The sequence below is a fragment of the Colias philodice genome, chromosome 21 (assembly GCF_061535455.1).
Source record: "Colias philodice isolate Cphi_HAF_F1 chromosome 21, ilColPhil1 Martin Lab GWU primary, whole genome shotgun sequence".
Lineage (NCBI taxonomy): Eukaryota > Metazoa > Arthropoda > Insecta > Lepidoptera > Pieridae > Colias > Colias philodice.
In genome coordinates this window covers 7595278-7611084 of record NC_143106.1, presented here as the reverse complement: position 1 = coordinate 7611084, position 15807 = coordinate 7595278, and the positions used below count along the sequence as shown (strand labels likewise).

General features: G+C 33.3%; 2 protein-coding genes across 2 annotated transcripts; one reads left to right on the top strand and one right to left on the bottom strand.

Moving 5' to 3' along the window:
* Positions 1-237: 237 nt before the first annotated feature.
* Positions 238-3146, bottom strand: LOC149479058 (uncharacterized). Its single transcript, XM_089708520.1, has 8 exons — positions 2979-3146; positions 2517-2713; positions 2142-2268; positions 1850-2002; positions 1591-1776; positions 1206-1315; positions 687-848; positions 238-347 (listed from the first exon to the last, which is right to left on the bottom strand). The coding sequence occupies exons 1-8, from the start codon at positions 3142-3144 to the stop codon at positions 279-281; spliced, it is 1170 nt and encodes a 389-aa protein (XP_089564646.1). The 5' UTR covers positions 3145-3146; the 3' UTR covers positions 238-278.
* Positions 3147-4553: 1407 nt separating this feature from the next.
* LOC149479057 (uncharacterized) lies at positions 4554-15591 on the top strand. Its single transcript, XM_089708866.1, has 8 exons — positions 4554-4904; positions 5093-5292; positions 5404-5533; positions 6794-6946; positions 7452-7634; positions 8067-8173; positions 14687-14848; positions 15181-15591. The coding sequence occupies exons 1-8, from the start codon at positions 4739-4741 to the stop codon at positions 15235-15237; spliced, it is 1158 nt and encodes a 385-aa protein (XP_089564992.1). The 5' UTR covers positions 4554-4738; the 3' UTR covers positions 15238-15591.
* The last annotated feature ends 216 nt before the right edge of the window (positions 15592-15807 follow it).

The window sequence follows — 15807 nt, the reverse complement described above, 5'->3', positions numbered from 1 at the left end:
ATATATATATGTATGTAGTTTAAGAGATATATGTATTCTCAAAATAAAAAAAGTACCTAATATTGCATCTTCTAAAATGTACTTAGAACTTCAATGGACTAAGAAATTAAAAACGAAATTAGAAGCTTTCAAACTTTTATTCAAGGTTATGCTTGTTAAAGAAGGTTAAAGAAAGATAGGTATTTAAATATATAGACAATATCAACTTTATCACAATGTGACAATAGGTATGTAGTAACAGATCTTCTCTTTTTCCAGGAATTACAGTTATAACAAAGCTAGATCTTCCCTGAGTCAACTTTGAACTGAAGAACAATAACGAGATAGGAAATTGTAGCACCCAGGGTCTGAAACAATTATAAAACTTGATAAGATAATTTGTTGCATAGCTTTATAAATTGAGATTTTTTTACGGAAAAGACAAAATTCTTAAAGAGGGATCAAAAGACGGCGTAGTGTACCTGACACATAAATCCGAAAGCGTAGAATAAATTCGATTGCTCTGGCGGGATCACGGGTGGCCGAGGGATCAAGTGTGGCCTCGGTATGGCGAAAGACGCGGGTTCGAATCCCGCCTCGTGATCGATTTTTTTTCTATTTTTAAAAAAAAATATCTTCTGTTCATAAGATTTAAAATATAGTTCTTGATTGAAGATTTATAATTAAAATCAGAATAGAATGGAAACCTTGGCTAGTAGAGATCGATCTATTGTAATTATTCCAAGCGGAGAAAACGTCATATCCATTGTGGATAACTCGTCGTAGAGCATTTCAAGTGGCGATGGAATGGAGTCGGTTACGTAGTCCGTTGTGGCGATGCGACTCGCTTGCAACTTTAAGGCTTGTATCTGGATATCAACATGAAATTAACTATTACATATATTGTATAATATGTATCATTATATTGTTTATATAGTATGTAATAAGTGACAACTGAGAATATGTAAGTAGGTAAGTTGTATCGTCACCCAGGCTAGGTTTAATTTTAAAATAATAAAGGTTAGTTTTCGGGGGTCAATTATTGTTTCGATAATCGAGATCTTTTATAACATTATTAAAGTCTTAAAATTTGAAGCCAGAAGAAATAACATGCTTATTTTGTTCAATTTATGATATATAGGGATTTATGATATAGGTATAGGATATATATGATATATATGATATATACTAAGAGCAATATTAAAACGGAATAAGATGATCCTCACCTCGATCTTTATTCCATGGAAAGGCTCAGTAAATATAACCAGGACAAAATTATGGTGTAACAAGAATAAAAAACGAAACGCGAAAATCACGGTTAGACCTTCGGGACCAACTGTAAAATGAATGAAAATTATCTACTACTACTAGGGCCGTACTCGTAGGGCCATGGAAGGAAAATTTATATTTTATTGATTACGTCGCCGTATTACGTAAGCTATAGAGGTACACGCCAAGGCTATAAATATATCTGCGCAGGTTAAGCGAACATGGGCTAAATATAAAAATAAACTGATCTATTACCACACATGTTACAGTTTACCTGTTCTGTACAGGTGGACCTGTGTGGTATACCATAGCCATTATATTTGAAAGCAACACTTAACTTACACCTTAAAAGATCGAACGCAGTTTCTATTAACCGGGTAATAATGTTGATGTAAATAAAAAAGACAGTATATTGGTTGCTTTGATTCATCTTGCCAAATATTTTTTTTAAAAAATCAATTTTTTCTTCAATCTTTCGTAACCTTATATTTGCTGATTCCGTAAATGCGACCGATGATGGGATGTATTCTAAAATGAAAACCGATTTAGTATTTTATTAAGCTCATAGAGATTTACGTAAACAAAATGAAAAATTTCCTACCAAATTCCAATAGGTCTGCCAGATCCTGTAGTTCTTCTCGAACTATACGTATTTTAGATAACATTTCTTCATACAACGCAAATACATATGCTTGCACCGCACATACTACTGTGATTTTTAGGCGACTAGAGAAAAAGCCGAACCAGCCTATTTCTATAAAAAAACTATTTTAATACTTTGATCTCCGAATGAAGAATATTAAAATTCTTAATGATGTTTGCCCTAAAAAGGTATGGTAAAATTTTTTAGACAGTTTACGTCTTATAAATAAGATCAATATGTTTCTTCTGACCTATTTTATCGACAAAACCCGTATATACCAAATGAGGTCCATCTAATAAAATTCTCGAAATAATCATAAATAGGATAAGCCTTTTGTTTTTATTATTCACTTCTTTTCGTCTGTGTGCGGGGAACACCTGCAACACAACCAATTGCTATGAATATACACCGTTGGTTTACCAATTGCTATGAATATACACCGTTGGTGTACTAATCTTTAAAGATCTTATAATTTTGCATACACAAAGCACGTAAAAATACGACACAAACAAACGACGTCATAATTTTGGCGTGGTAGGTACACATATACCGATGGTAGGCCGTATGACTGTGCAGTGTACAAGTCTTGTGATATTCACCTCTCTCAATCATTCACCAACATTACCTGTTCCATATAATAGACCTGTTCTATTACATTGTTCATTCTTGATATACTGAACAATGCTCCAAGCCCAGTGATAATTGTCCCCAGTGACACATCTAAAATTTTTAAAAGCCACAGTAAGGGCAAATTTTTTAGTTTTTCGACATATTCGTTTTTGGAATCTGTCTCCAACGATGAGATGTAAACGTGTAAGACATCTAAAAAAAATCACATCAGCAAGTAGTTGTTAAAGTTAATATTAATTTAATTAATACCTATTTCAGGTATACAGCTGTGTTTATTATTTGGCAGGATATAATATGAGGAGTTGTTAAAATAACTAGATATAGCAATAAGATAATCAGTGGGGGTTAATAATAAGTTATATAGAATAAGAAGAGATGAATTGTTTTGAATTTGGAAAAGCTGTCCTAAAATTTAATTGAATCTGTTAGTCCAATCTTAACTCTTAACGACAGATACTCAGGAAAATAGCGCAGAAGTATCCCGCGTACGCATAACGTTTGCAGACTCGAATGCGGTACCCGGCGCGCTCTCGTGTGATGGTGAGCGGCGCTAGTGAGAGCACTCGCATGATGCGCAGCACTAGCGCCAGCGACCCGTCCACTGTGCAACTTTGGGGACGCATGATCTGCAATATTGGTACGGGAGCTAGCAACGTTTTAAAAAAAGTCATTTTAGTATAGTTGGGTTTTTGATATACTTTTTCTCTTGCTATTTCGGTAAGAGTCCGGGCTGTCAGGGTGGCGGTAGGTGGTTGCGTTTATTAGTGCGCACAGGAATATATGTATACTTAACTTTAAAATCATTTATTTCGATGCGATTTTAATTATTTTGAAATAAAAAATTGCACATGGCACCTATTGAACAACGAAAAAAAACGTCTTGCAATAAAAAAATTATGGCAAAAAATTAAAAATGACTTTAAATTAAGAATATTTTCCTGTGCAGATAAGATGCGGACTAATAAACGCAACCACTGTGGCCAGCCAGACAGCCCGGACTCTAACCGAAATAGGAAGAGAAACAGTATATCAAAGAACCAAGTAAGTATTCTAAAATTCTCTCTTGTCAACGTTGCTACCTCCTATACGATATGAGCCTAATATGTATCAATGGTGTCAGACTAACTAATTGCACTGTAGGTATTAGCAATCTTTGTATTTCAAGTGACTTAAAAATAAAATTGTGGTAAATTTGGTTCAACTAGCAATAGAGAGGCATTTTTATTATGTTTTATATTACATAGTATATATATATAAAAGTATACTCGCGCCTTTTCTGGTTTACCCACACTGAATCAAGATAATGTGGTTACGATATATAACCAGTAATGCTTTTAAAAATAATCCAATATCTATTCTAAATCTCATATTATTTTAACCTATATAAATAGTAATTACTTTCATATCTCCATCAAACGTATTCATATCTACAGAATATTTTACGTTACATTGACGTAAATAATATAGGTAATCCGTAATTTGGTATCATTTTGTTACAAATATGTGATACGGTTTGTATAAATTCATTATTTCCACTTATTTCACACAATTAATAATAAGTAATAACATACAAGTGTTACTACGCTTTTAGAAAGGTAATACGTTTAACGATAGGTTTGAAAATGTTATGCAGAGATATTGAATAAAAATTGTTTTTAAAAACAAAAAACTATTCTTTGTTCGTTATAATAACTATATCTATTTTAAATAAAAAATATGATATTTGAATATAAGAAACAATGTTTTAATGGATAATTAATTATACGACATATATAAAGAAGTAGGTAATATTGAATAGGCGGGTCCACACAGAGCTAGCAGCCTCGGGAAGCATTTTCCGCGCGAGGCAGCTCGGTCTGTTTGGACGTTATTTGCGCGTGGTTTCCTCGACCAAATCAATTACTGGACCCGGCTATTAGATACCGACTAAATCACATACCTATACAGTATACATTGTGGCAATGTAACAGTAATTAGTGTTCAACATACTGTCTGTTGATAGGAATTTGTTTTAAAGAGATATGACTGCAATTACGATATATACCTACCCGATATTAATTCCTTACTGTTTGTTTTGAAAAAAAACTAAGTGAGGTGATATTTTATAGGTATGATTCGATGTTTCAACGAGTCGACAAGTTACGATTTATTAAATTCCCTGAAAAATAAAACAATTAATCACATCTGATATTATAATAAAAAAAAATACAGCCAATCATGCGTCCCCAAAGCTGCACAGTGGGCGGGCCGCTGGCGCTAGTGCTGCGCATCATGCGAGTGCTCTCACTAGCGCCGCTCACCATCGCACGGGAGCGCGCCGGGTACCGCATTCGGGTCTGCAAACGTTATGCATACGTGGGATACTTCTGCGTTATATTGTTGAGTAAGTGTCTTTAAAATCATATATCATTATAATAGTTACCTAAACAAGGATCACTTTTTAGAGCTCTTTATTTGTTTTATCAATCTTTTGCGAATCATTTCTTTGTAATATGTACTTCAAAACCTCTGATTTACTTTTAATAGTTACATCCATCTTCATTTAAAGCATTATAGATATTTTCTTTTCAGATTTTTTTCGGGCCCTCTTTATATGGCTTGATATAAATTCAAACAAAAACTATTATAATGTAATTTTTAGAAATGCCCCTTTGTTCTTTTACTTGGACCTTTCAATTACGTCACTTGTGACGATTATCACTTTGAACGGATCATTGTTTAGTGTATCAAGAATGAACAATGTAATTTTGCAAGTTTTTTTCATGGAAAAGGTATTTTTTTAGTGTAATTTCACTTTCGTTTCTGTTTAAAATAACAATTGTGATGTATCAAAACGAAAATAACATATTAATAAATAAATCACATTTTTTAATATTTTACAGACTATTCCTGCGAATAAAACAAAAGGTTCAGACACAAAAAACAAAAATATAATCATATTTATGATTATTTCTAGAGTTATTCAAGATATATTAAATTTTATACGTTACATTTACATCTTGGGATATTCTGGTAAGTCATCTTAGTTATCTAACTAGTCTTATTGTGAGCTAATGAAAAACATCGAGTTCAAAACTCCTACGAACATTGTGAAATTACTTCCCTAAATTTTGCGACAAATGTTTATAGCAGAGCTCCCAACAATTCAATTTTGGCCAGTTTTATTGAAGTGAAAACTTCTTTAGCGGCGTTGGGTATAAAATCTTAACCTCGCGTCAGGACACGTGACGATCGAAAAAGCGTAAGACGGATGGATATCAAACATGCTCAACGTTAATAATCAAGTTTTCACTTCTGCCGGCACTCCCGCAGTGACACCCCTCTCTTTTTAGGGTTCCGTAGCCAAAATGGCAAAAACGGAACCCTTATAGTTTCGTCATGTCCGTCTGTCCGTCTGTCCGTCTGTCCGTCTGTCACAGCCGATTTACTCGGAAACTATAAGTACTACAGTGATGAAATTTGATGGGAATATGTGTTGTATGAACCGCTACAAAAATATGACACTAAATAGTAAAAAAAAGAATTGGGGGTGGGGCCCCCCATACATGTAACTGAGGGATGAAATTTTTTTTTTCGATGTACATACCCGTGTGGGGTATCAATGGAAAGGTCTTTTAAAATGATATAAAGTTTTCTAAAAAACATTTTTCTTAAAGTGAACGGTTTTTGAGATATCAGCTCTCAAAGTCGTAAAAAGTATGTCCCCCCCCCTCTATTTTTATAACTACGGGGTATAAAATTCTAAAAAAAATAGAGGTGATGCATGCTAATTAACTCTTTCAACGATTTTTGGTTTGATCAAAGTATCTCTTATAGTTTTTGAGATAGGTTGATTTAACTGTAATTTATTATATTTGCTGCTACGGAACCCTTTGTGCGCGAGCCCGACTCGCACTTGGCCGGTTTTTTTATTTTGATTATTTAAAATTTTACATTAGTTTAGTATTATTTTATATAATACCTGCTCATTGTGTAGCTAGCACACTTCTATAATATAAAAATGAATCCCAAAATGTGTTGGTAAGCGCATAACATGAGAACGGCTGAACCGATTTCGATAATTCTTTTTTTTTATTATATTTCCTTGAAGTACGAGGATGGTTCTTATGTAGAGAAAACGTAAATATGTACCACGGGCGAAGCCGGGGCGGACCGCTAGTTTAGTATAAAATGAATTACGTAGTTAGTTATGTAATGTACATACACGCTACAGTCAGTCAGTCAGTACAGGTTTTGTCAAAATAAATGAAAGATGATTCACTGCATTCACAGGCACAGCCTTATACAACGTTATTATACGACAAATGAACTATATACTAGTGTGTTCAGTGCAGACGTATGTTTTCATTGTATACGAGGAAATTATGTCCAAAATTCGTATCGTTCGACAAGAGCTACAGGACACGGCTGACTTGCTGGAATTCGGTATGGAACTTCTTTACATTATGACATCAAGCAATTTTAAATTTGTCTGAACTAAAGAAAGTAAAATTTAACTGATTAAAGAAAAAAAATATTTCAACTTATCAGCACGTAGTATATTATTATTAGTCTGTGTTATCAGGTACTAGCTACGCTCCGCGGTTTCACGCGTGACTCCTCTCCTCTTGGATGGAATGGGCTATCTAACACCGAAATAATTTTTCAAATCGGCCCAGTACTTCCTGAGATTAGCGCGTTCAAACAAACTCTTCAGCTTTATAATATTAGTATAGATTAGGTATATTATCTGTGCTATGAGTTTCCGTACCGGGGTACAGATATCGTACCACGTATAAATATCGTACGATGATGTTTTTAATTATGTATTAATTTCAGTGTGGAAAAATGAACTACATATAGATCGTCTAGCGCCATCGCCCATCTCCAAAACTGGCAGGTCCATTAATGACAATAAAAACTTTAATACTACAATATGTTCCTATTTTAGAATATATCTCATCACCGGCGTTTACTCATTCAGCCAATACGAGGCTACAAGATGTTGGACAAAATTTGATTTTTTTACGAGAAATGTTTACGAAGATGAACCAATGCAACGAATATACAGTTTTCTTTATATACATATGCCTTACAGCTCGCATCATAGAAATTTCATTCGAATTTTTTTGGCGTAAGTGTTTCCTTTTCAACCGACTTCAAAAATATGAGGAAAACACTGTTTATTTTTGGGTTTGTTACCTCAGAACTTTAGTTGTACACTTTTAAATTTTATTTAGTCCCATCAATATGAAGGTGTTCGTTTTTTGTTAAAATATAAAAGATACATGAATTCTCATCTTGCCTAAAATGCTGTCCAATTTATTTAATGATCCTTCTTTACAATAGGCAGCGCTGGGCAAGTAGGGGCAATCACGACGGTGCACGGTGTAGATGTAGAGGGCCTAAATGTTTATGATCGGCCGTCATTTTCTGTTGTGGCAGCAAACATCGACGATCATTTGTTGGGCCAACACAGCCAACACTACTCATTGTGAAGAGGGTCCATAAAGTATAATTTGACTAAGAACAATTTAAAATTCCTAATTTTTTCTTAACATTACAGTTTCCGGAGAATATTTTACTGTGACTATTTTGTACGTCACAAGTTTGATGTACTATACTGCTGTACTTGTACTAATTATAGAACCTTTCCGAGGTATAGATCTTGAGGTGAGTGTAACAGCAAGCAAATAGTTATTCATGCACCAATACCGCTAAAAAATATTACACACAGTATAGGTTTAGGCACGTCCTTATAGTTAAATTATTCTCAAGCTAACTAGTTTAATAAACATCAATGTATCAAAAACGAAACATCATGACTCCCCTAGACATGCATCCAGAATTTCAGAGTACCGTGGCGATAGCTAGCTACCATAAGTCATGCTATTTGCCTATTTATAGGTATCTAAATGAAAGGCAAATTACTCTTATCTATAATTCATACAAGCGCATACAAGAACATAATGATCGTTTTAGAATAATTGTATGTTGAATCCCAGATGCAAGCCATGAAGTTACAAGTGGGTCGCATCGCCACAACGGACTACGTAACCGACTCCATTCCAGTGCCACTTGAAATGCTCTACGACGAGTTATCCACTATGGAGATGGCGTTTTCTCCGCTCGGCGTCTTCACTTTGAATCGGTTTTTATTGGCTAAGGTAATTTACTACAGTCCATGAGGCTTAAGCTGTGCGTTTGTGTGAGAGAACATAGATATTAGATAGTGTAGATGACTGACGGCTTTAATCGTGGAGCATTCTTTGCTTGACTTTGTTGTTAGCCTGAATAGTGGTGCAAAAATTCAGTGGTTTCTGGCTGTACTTATGGCGGAAAAATATAACACTGCAATACTCAACAATTGGTCCCGAGAAATGTGTGTATATTTTTAATATATCAATAAGAATATAATCTTTTTTTAAATTGTTTCAGACCCTTGGCGCTGTCCTTGCTAATCTCATTATTGTTGTTCAATTTGTGTCCACAAAGTGAACTAATGGACAAATTCAATAGACGAAATTAAAATATATTTCGTTCTGGCTGCATCTATATTTTTTTCTTGCTAATAAATTTTCTGATGAATTTGAAATTTCAAGCTTGGAAAAATGAATAAACGAATGCAAGAAATAAATGGAAAAATTAATAAACATGCGATCATTGTTTCCCCGTTTAATAGAGTTCAATAAGATGTGGCTTTTGATCTTATAGAAATTTTTTGTGCCATTGATTAAAAATGTTTCCTATCTCAACAGACAACAAGTAAATTAGAAGACGGTAAGAAAGGCGCCATATAAACGTTCTGATCATTTTTATGAAATGATTACCTATTGTACCTTTTACAAGTTTTATTTTATTTTGTCAAGTAGTTTTATAAAAAAAAAAATAAACGTTTGTACCCTTCTTCTATTGTTTTAATTTATGAACATAAAAATATTGCAAAATTATAGCGAAATGAGAGTAATTTATTGCTTACCTAAAATTTGTAAAGTAAACTGTTAAATTCGACGCTACGTATTCATATCCATAAACAAATGATTTCCAAACAATCCAAGAACATTATAGTATGTCCTATGATTTGTTTTGGCGTTTGCCTGTCTGTGAATAGTTCACGGAAAATAAATTCTTTTTCACATGTAATGTGGACAAGTCACATTTTTATACGTACATTTTAAGGAGCTGGAAAAGAAAATCATATTTTCGTCAATACATTCACATTTTTGAAGTGAAAACTTCTTTAGCGGCGTTGGGTACCTATAAAATCTTAAAATCGCGTCAGGACACGTGACCTGATCGAAAAAGCGTAAGACGGATGGATATCAAACATGCTCAACGTTAATAATCAAGTTTTCACTTCTGCCAGCACTCCCGGAGTGCAACCCGTCTTTTTTTTTCTGATGCAGAATATACAATATACATAAACATAATTGACTTTACGTTAAGATATATAAAAATAAGAAATTGATTTATTACGTAGTAGTCGCGGCACGTAAGTCTATCGGTGAAATGTTTTACGGCAAGTTCGCCTTTATTTCGTTCAAATAGATCCCCTCCGCTTCAAGGTGAGCGCTAAACTTACGTGCCGTGAGTTTTACGTAATAATCATGACGCATCTATTTCTTGAACGCTAAGATTATATTATTACCTAACATGAATCTCTGTCTATGGGTTTATCTCTAGATTTATACAAATAGTGAATAAAAACTCGAAAAAATAACGAACGAAATTCTCGTGCGGTGCATTTGTACATAATTATACGAAGAAGTAAGTAATGCTGAATAGATAGACATCACATATTTATACTAATGTGATGTTAATGATTTACCTTCATGTGACGTACCTCTATATTTTCTGTTGATAAGAATTAGTTTAGAGAGATACCTACGACAGTAATTACTATTTCTAAAATATATTAGTAATGCTTTTACTGTTTTGGTTTACATTGTCATATTATGTTATTAAACATCAACAAAGACTACACTAATCAACAACATCAACTTTACTGTTGATAATAATATTAAGGTATGATTGTACACTCCTCTCGCTATACATATTACTTACGTTATTTTAATAACTTAATCAATATATAAATCCTAAATCTGACTTAAACATGCCAATATACGCAGGCCTATATATAAACATTATATAATTAGCAAATATTACAGAGATCATGCGTCCCCAAAGCTGCACAGTGGGCGAGCCGCTAGCGCTAGTGCTGCGCATCATGCGAGTGCTCTCACTAGCGCCGCTTACCATCGCACGGGAGCGCGCCGGGTACCGCATTCGAGTCTGCACACTTTATGCGTATGTGGGATACTTTTGCGTTATTTTATTGAGTAAGTGTCGTTAAAGCTTTAAATATCGCAAATAGCCTAACAAGGATTACATTTTGGACCTCTTTATTTGTTTTATCAATGTCGTGCTACTTAAACATTTATTTGTATACCTACTTCTAATTTAGTTGTAATAAATGTACTATTCTTTCAGATTTTTTGCGTGGTCTCTTCATTTGGATTGATATGTATTCAAATATAAAAAATTGGAGTGCAATTTTTACAAAAAGTCCTTTATTCTTATTTGTGGACCTTTTAAATACGTCACTTGTGACAATCATCACCTTGCACGGTTCATTGTTTAGTGTATCAAGAATGAACAATGTGATTGAACAAGTTTTCTATACAGAAAAGGTTAAAATTTTAATTTTAATTTCACTTTTTGCTAATGTATCCAAACAAATATACGTAGAAATTACATTATCAGCATTTTACAGACTATTTCTGCGAACGAGAAAAAAGATATTGATATTAAAGACAGAAAAATAATCATATTTATGATTATTTCTAGAGTTTTTCAAGATGTAGTAAGTTTTATACGCTACATTTACATTGTAGGATATTCTGGTAAGTTATCTTAGTTATCTAACCAGTCTTATTACGAGCGAATGAAACTTTTTTCATTTGCCTAGCCCAAAACGTCTCAATTTTACGAATATTGTGAAACTACTTACTTATGTAAAATTAGTACTTATGTTACGTTAAATATTATGATCCAAGTAAGCAGAGCCTGCAACATTTCTATACAATCACAAATATGGTGCTTTCAATATCTGTTCAATGGTAGTACGCTTTTAATATAAAATCCCTCATAAGATTTATTACGTAGTTATGAAATTTTAAATTCAATTTTTGAGTTTAAAAGTATTCCTTTAGAGTCTAAATAAATAAAAGATGTTTCACAGCATTCACAGGAATAGTCTTATATAACATTATTATACGACAAATGAACTATATACTAGTGTGTTCAGTGCAGTGTGTTCTCAACTTATTTTATGACATGTATTTTTGGAAATTATTTTACTTGATCTATGAATTGTGCTAATTAATGTAATTTTTAATAATTTTTTTTCCCTCAACTATGCTGTGTGCATACAATTAATTGGTTGGCATTTCACCGCAACATGTAATTAAATTTGTGTTTATCGAGGCAAAATTGTCAGCTGTGGTGTGCACCTTATTAAATAAATAAAAAAAATAAAGACGTATGTATTCATTGTATACGAGGAAATTATGTCCAAAATACGTATCGTTCGAGAAGAGCTACAGGACACGGCTGACTTGCTGGAATTCGGTATGGAACTTCTTTACATTATGATATCAAGCAATTTTAAATTTGTCTGAAGAAAGTAAAATACCATTCATTTTAATATTTGACTGATTAATGAAAAGGAATATTTAAATATCTACCTATTAGTTTCCAGGGGGTTTACGATGATGTTTTAAATCAGTAACAATTCCAATGTGGAAAAAGGACAGAGCTATAGATCATCTAGTGCCATCACTTTCCCACACTGGAAATAATACTGTTTTATGAAATCATGGTAACTCCTCTGATCTCCAAAACTGGCAGGTCTATTAATGATAGTAGGTACCTAATACCATATGTTCCTATTTTAGAATATATCCCATCATTGGCCGCGGCGTTTACTCAATCAGCCAATAAGAGGCTACAAGATATTGAGCAAAAATTGTTTTTTTTACGAAAAATGTTTACGACGATGAACCGACGCAACGAATATACAGTTTTCTTTATATACATATGCCTTACAGCTCGCATAACAGAAATTGCATTCGAATTTGTTTCGCGTAAGTATGTAGGTACCTTTACCCGACTACGGCAAAGGAAAAGGAGGGTTATTATTTTGACAGGCTATGTAATTATGTATGTATGTATGTTCATCTGTTCCCTCGTAACTTCTAAACTCATCAGAATTCGACAAATGTATATACATATATATATATATATATATATATATATATTATAGACTACAAGCCGGTATAGGAAAAAAATATGGGTCAATTGAACCACCAGGGGACATATCAAGAACGATAGAAGAGCAACTATTATGACTTTTTTTGGTTTTGGTGTGCAAAGTAACAAATGCCACTATTTATGTGTAGTACCCATAGAAATCTAAATAACAAGACACTAGAAGTCGTAAGCCTGCGTGACCTTGTCGCCACTCAGGTGATTTTCATATCACCAGTGCATTCGTCACTGTTCAGTTGCTCTGGAGACGTATGAGTGTATACATGGTGTGTTTCAGCAATTCCCATTGCGGAAATTCTTCCACAAGTTGTAATTATACTTATAAAGGAATAATATTTCATCGGAAAATATTTTTTTTTAGAAATATGACCGTTTTTCCTTAAAATTATAGAATATTTACAAGTATTACGAGTGTCACCAGTAATCGAAATAACAATGAATGACACAGTCGACCATTCTTATTATCACGTTTGTTCGTATTGGAGCAAAAAGTCTCATATACTTAGGGATGTTATTCTAAAATAAACCGTAAATTCGTGCGTTAGGATACATATTCAAAAGCTTAATTTAATAGTTAAGTTAGTTTTCACTAAAATCAAGCTGTCCAATAAAAGGCATAGTTTACTTGTGTGTACTGTTTAGCTTTCGGTTTGAATGTGTTGATTTTGGCGACAGCGGTTTTCATACGAATTATGACATTATAGCACTTCTATGTGTCTTGTTATTTAGATTTCTATGGGCGTATTCAGAAAGAAAGCTTGAAACTTATAAGAGCTTATCGGCGCTTGTCATGTTCATATATTTTCCTGCGCGGGTTACCAGCACTGACAGGAAAATATATGAACATGACAAGCGCCGATAAGCGCTTATAAGTTTCAAGCTTTCTTTCTGAATACGCCCTATGGTAGTACCTGGTTTCAGTTCTATTCAAATTATTTAAATACATCAATTTATTTAAATAGATATTAAATCTAAGCAACACCTAATTTTTACTTAATATTACAGTTGAGCGTGAAGATTTTTGAAGTAAAACTTCTTTAGGCGCGACTAGGGAGTAACTCAGATTTTTTTTCTGACGGAAGTAACGCTGTGTAGTTTCCGCCATTTAAAAATAATAATTCTGATTGGTTGTAAGTATATTATGTCATATACTACACGCTTCTTGACTTATACGCCAGCTAGTGGCAAATATCATAATCAATTAGGATTATTTATTTTCAAATTTTCAAACGGATCAATTGTGAATAGCAAAGTGAATGAAAAATTCAACAGTTTTAAAAACATTATTTTAAATTGCAAAATTTTTTGAAAATCTCTAAATATACTTGTATATTTATTACTTTTAAAATAAGTAAATTAAAAATAAATTTTCTGACAATTGCGACATTTTATAATATTCAATAACAAGGTTATATTGACATGTGCGTTTTACTTCAATCGCGCGTAAAGGTTACACGCACACACTTTTTTTTGTGAATATTTTGTATATCACAAGTTTGTCGTACTATACTCTTGTCCTTATAGTAATTATAGAACCTTTCCGAGGTATAGATCTTGAGGTAAGTTTCAAATAAGCAAGCAAATAGTTTTTATTTATGCACTAAAATTGATTCGGGAAACATCATTACACGTCATAGTATTAGGTTTAGGCTTGGGTTTAGGCAAGAAGCTTATGGTTTAGGTCCCGTCTTTAATAAAATTATTCTCGAGATAAACAGTTTATTAATAAAGCTTCTTGCTGGGTGGTTACCATGATGTCTGAAATAAGTATTATTTCCATTGTGGGAGAGTGATGGTGCTTGCTGCCTGGAAGAGCGTCCAATGATACATTTACAGTCATTTTATGTTGAATTCCAGATGCAAGCTATTAAGTTGCAAGTGGGTCGTATCGCCACAACGGACTACGTAACCGACTCCATTCCAGTTCCACTTGAAATGCTCTACGACGAGTTATCCACTATGGAGATGGCGTTTTCTCCGCTCGGCGTCTTCACTATGAATCGGTTTTTATTAGCTAAGGTAATTTACTACACTTCATGAGGCATAAGCTGAGCTTTGCCGATATGAGAGTACGTAGATAGTGTAGATAAGATGACGGCGTAGATAGATAGAGCGCGGAGGATTCTTTGCTTGGCTTATAACAGTTTATACTCTTTTCTGTCTAAGAAAAGTCACCAGTTTCTTGCTGTACTTTTGACGGTTAGTGGTCACTCACTCATATGCAAAGCTCAGCACGTGTTGCGGATTGTATTTAAATATCACTGCAATACTCAACAAATGGTTCCGAGAACTATGTTTTCAAAAGGTATATGATATATCAATAATAATATGAACTTTTGAAATTGTTTCAGACCCTTGGTGCCGTCCTTGCTCATCTCATTATTGTTGTCCAGTTCAAAGTGAACTAATGGATCAATAGATTAAATATAAAATATTTGGCTGTATCACACTGTTTTCTTGATAATTTGAAATTTTAAGAATTTATTTCGTTCTTTTTAATTTATGGATAAATGAATACTGTTTTATATGTGGTTAAAGCTGTGGTAAAGGTACCTACCTATAGTAGTAAGATACGAAATATAAATAAATATTGGTAAACAAAAACATTTTCCAAGTATCTAAACTATAAAATTCCTTGCATGCATGTAGCATTAGTATCCATGTAAGTTTATCCAAAAAAAATATGTCATACTTTTCTAAAATAGAAAATTCTATACTACGTTTTACATCGGGAAACTCATGGTTCATTTGTAATGACCTGAAATCCGTCTGAACAAAGTAGTTACTGAGTATTTTTGAAAGATAAAAAATAATATCAATATTTGTATGCCAATTTGTTGGCGAATCGTGCGGATGTGAAATTTATCATAAAAACTTTGTAACCACAATTCTGACAAATAAATTATCATTTAATTTCAATAAATGGATTTCTGTGTGGCGGAGTGTATTATTTCAGTAGGAAAAATAAAGTCTAAAGT